A 4098-nucleotide genomic window follows, 5' to 3' on the forward strand; every position below is an offset into this window, starting at 1 on the left:
AGAGTAAATAACATTTAAAAATAAAATAAAGTTAAGAGTATACATGTATCAATATAAATTAACCCAATTTAACGCTAGAGGAAATAAAAGTTCATAAAAAATGTTTTAATTAGTACACATACACGGTTTTCAATCCTCAAGCGGGATTGATTGAAGTAGATCGGCCTGTCCAATAAAGTTAAGACGAAAATAGAGGACTATCTAATTTACTTTCTTGAAGCAAAAGTGGCGAAAATAGGGGATTGAGGTAGGCCTAGGAAGGACAAATATTGCTGGAAAGATGCATGAGGTGCAATTGTTGAAATTCCTAATCCTGATACGATTTAGATCAGACTTGAGAATTCTACAAAAAGGAGAGAGGAGCTATGAGAAGGGTGGTTTTAAAGTAATTGAACGCGGCCTTTTACTTTGCCCTGGGGCAAAACTGACAAATCAGCTGTGATTGGTAGAACGCTTGCTTGACAACCAGGGGCTGGGTAGCAGCGGAAAGATCGAGCAAGCCGCGACAAGACAAGCAAGGTGGTGAATAGTGGATATTGACAAAGCCCAACGGTAACGTCGTGACAGCGTCTGTCAACACCACAGAGGCATATTTGAGCAGCATATATTCAGCTCATGCATTTTTAGACAGGTAAGTAATGTTTTTGTTCGTTTGTAATTGCAAGCAATTGCGTGGAAAGGGAACCCTTTCTGGAGCACTCCAACCCACCCCGCCCGCTAGCCAGCTAGCGGATGATGCATGTCTCCCATGCCTGGCCTGAAAAGCCAATTCCTTGTGTTCAATCTGTCATGACCATTTGGGTCGGTCCCTAAACGAGACAGACTTCATCACGCTAGTCGCTATGTTATCTAGTACTCGAATTTTTGGAAGATGTGCATAATCTCGTTTGCAAATGTACCCTACTTGCCCGTTATCTAACTAGCCAGCTATGGCTAATCCTCTTATGTTGTGGACACTCGAAGCTTGTGTTTATTAGCTGTCTTGTTTGCAGCTAGCTGCTTGATGTATCTGAACCCCACCCAAACCCAGTACAGCTACCGAGCTACAATATTTGCTCAGAGGTAGGCTATCTCATAGATAGATAACACGCTGATAAACTAAAGATGCGAATCGGTTCAATATCCAGTCATTGTCTCCGGTGTGGATGCATGAATGAATTATAAAGAGCTCGTAACGTTATGGTAAACCAGAAACCCATGTCGACCATCTGATTCTTCTGATTGTCATTATTACATAATTGAAAGCACCGTTTTATGTAATTGGATTATCTATAAACTGCAGACATTGTACCGTCCCTGAATGTAGATGGTTAATTATCTTGTAGCCTACAGCCCAGGAATAATGAGAGGAGAATGAGATCTCAGTCAGGGAATGATTGGCTTGTTTACATCTGGAGTTAGGTGCTCTGTATGGCTTGTTTACAGAGGGATTTAACACTCAGACAAAAAGGGTCTGTACCCAGTGAAAGTAAAGTTTGTTAATAGGATTAATATATTAATCGTCCATGCAGGGCCATACAAGACTGTCTGGGTTGGACTTTAGAGTGGCCACTCTTTATGAACAGTTCATTGAACAGCATGCAGCACACACAGAGAGAGACATCAAAACAGACCTGATGGCAATATGAAAAGAAGAAGAAAAAAAAGGAAATAAAACATTTCTAAAACAACAGCTGAAAGTAAAAACACACTTAAAACATTGTTAGCTACACATTGAAATGTAGCCGTATCTTATTTCCAAATGAGTCACTCAGGAAAAAAACGTTACTGACGGTTTGTTAATGTTGTTGTTGTTGTGTTGTTTGAGGGTTTATCTTGGTTCTACAGGCCCTCTGTGACATTTCAAAGACATCTGATTTGAATCCTTGGCTTGCAGCCCATCGTCGCCATGACAGCGGAGGAGATCATCAACGTGAAGGAGGTGGAGATCATCAAGGTGATCCTGGACTTCCTGAACTCCAGGAAGCTGCACATCAGCATGCTGGCCCTGGAGAAGGAGAGCGGAGTCATCAACGGCCTGTACTCTGATGACATGCTCTTCCTCAGGTAGGCCCTATCAACGGCCTGTACTCTGATGACATGCTCTTCCTCAGGTAGGCCCCGCCCGGCCTGGCCTGGTTAGGGTCCTCCTCGTTGTTGTTGTTTACGTTTCAGTCGGTTATCTGACCCCTTTTTGAATCAGTGCCAGAGGTGTACGTTTGTTTTCAGAAATGGATGGGACAGCTTTTTTTTCTTTTTATAACTGAGGATGCAGCCATTAAATATAATTACTTAATAAAGTGTGTGTGTTGGGGGGGGCAGGGTGGGGGGGACATTCATAATGAAACGTACTCCCTGATGAAAGCGACACACATGTTTTTCTTGAATGTTATGAAGGCAAGGCCTCCCTGTCCATCTGTCTCTGTTGTACCTACACTACTTTAGTATTCACATTAAGCTGTGGTCTGAACTGCATTGTGGGACAGGGCCTTTTGTTAACACAGGGCCTATTCATCCCTGTTCCAGTCTGCCCTCTTTTACTGCTGGAGAACCGCTAACAAAGACCGTCAACAATTAGCAGGGGGCCTCACTAACCCTTCAGACTGAGGCCTCTGCTTGTTCTGTTGCACTGTTAAGAGTGTGTGTGTAGTGTTTGTGTGTGCCCGTGTACCTGCATATATCCTTTGATAACCCAATGTGTTAGAGCTTTTGGTGAGTGTGTGTGTGTGTGTGTGTTGATAACCCAGGGTGCTGGGACCCCTGGGGAGTGTGTGTTGATAACCCAGGGTGCTGGGACCCCTGGTGAGTGTGTGTGTGTGTGATTTGTGTCTGGACAGACAGCTGGTGCTGGACGGCCAGTGGGATGAGGTGCTGCAGTTCATCCAGCCCCTGGAGTGCATGGACAAGTTTGACGGGAAAAGGTGTGTGGTTATGTACACAGGGGGAGGGGGACCTGATGCTGTGGGTTGGCTTATTCTGTTGGGCTGTTGTAGTGATTGTTCTTGGCTGTTGTAGTTATTGTTCGTTGTGTTTTTAGGTTTCGCTACATCGTTCTGAAGCAGAAGTTTCTGGAAGCGCTCTGTGTGAACAACGCCATGTCTGCAGAGGATGAGCCTCAGCATGTAAGTGTCTGTGTGTGTGTGTGTGTGTGTGTGTGTGTGCGTCATGGTTTCCCTGACCAGCTGTGCCTGTTAACCTCAGATTGTGTCCTTCTCATATGTGTGACTGCTAAATCCCTCATCTGATTGGACGCTAAACAGGAAGTCTTGTCATGTTGACATTTAGAAGCGTTGTCTTGGAGACAAGATGACACGTCAACAGGGAGGGTTCTGGATCAATGTTAAAAATAGATCCTGAGTTTAGGCAAGGAGGGGTTCAGGATTACTGAAGTGTCCATCTTTCTGTCTGAGGTTGTATTTTTGTTGATTTAAAAAAAGTAAATGAGTATGTATGATTTGAATCAGTGAAGTTCTGATTCTGAGTTGTGTCTCTCCTCAGCTGGAGTTCACCATGCAGGAGGCAGTGAAGTGTCTTCATGCTCTGGAGGAGTTCTGTCCCTGTAAAGACGACTACAGCAAGCTGTGTCTGCTCCTCACCCTGCCCCGCCTCACCAACCACGCCGAGTTCAAGGCACGTCTCTCTCTCTCTCACACACACACACACACACACACACACACACATACCCAGGGTTCTAAGTGTGACAGTGTTCCAGGGTTCTAAGTGTGACAGTGTTCCAGGGTTCTAAGTGTGACAGTGTTCCAGGGTTCTAAGTGTGACAGTGTTCCAGGGTTCTAAGTGTGACAGTGTTCCAGGGTTCTAAGTGTGACAGTGTTCCAGGGTTCTAAGTGTGACAGTGTTCCAGGGTTTTAAGTGTGACTGTGTTCCAGGACTGGAACCCGAGCACGGCCAGGGTGCAGTGTTTTGAGGAGGCGTGCTCCATGGTGGCAGAGTTCATTCCTGCCGACAGGAAGCTGAGCGAGGCGGGCTTCAGGGCCAGCAGCAACCGGCTGTTCCAGCTGATGCTGAAGGGCGTGCTGTACGAGTGCTGCGTGGAGTTCTGCCAGGTGGGGCCGGGGTCAGGGGTCGGGGGTCAGGGCACTGATGATGACCTTCTGGGGA

General features: G+C 45.8%; 1 protein-coding gene across 1 annotated transcript in view; it reads left to right on the forward strand.

Annotated features, from left to right (window-relative positions):
• The first annotated feature begins 420 nt into the window (after positions 1-420).
• Positions 421-4098, forward strand: part of LOC124484037 (WD repeat-containing protein 47-like) — a 13547-nt gene continuing 9869 nt past the window's right edge. The window contains 6 exon segments of the mRNA XM_047044720.1: positions 421-631; positions 1877-2046; positions 2817-2900; positions 3017-3101; positions 3478-3609; positions 3867-4043. Coding sequence (XP_046900676.1) covers positions 1889-2046; positions 2817-2900; positions 3017-3101; positions 3478-3609; positions 3867-4043 — 636 coding nt within the window. The 5' untranslated portion in view covers positions 421-631; positions 1877-1888.

Source organism: Hypomesus transpacificus, chromosome 22 (assembly GCF_021917145.1).
Source record: "Hypomesus transpacificus isolate Combined female chromosome 22, fHypTra1, whole genome shotgun sequence".
Classification (NCBI taxonomy): Eukaryota; Metazoa; Chordata; class Actinopteri; order Osmeriformes; family Osmeridae; genus Hypomesus; species Hypomesus transpacificus.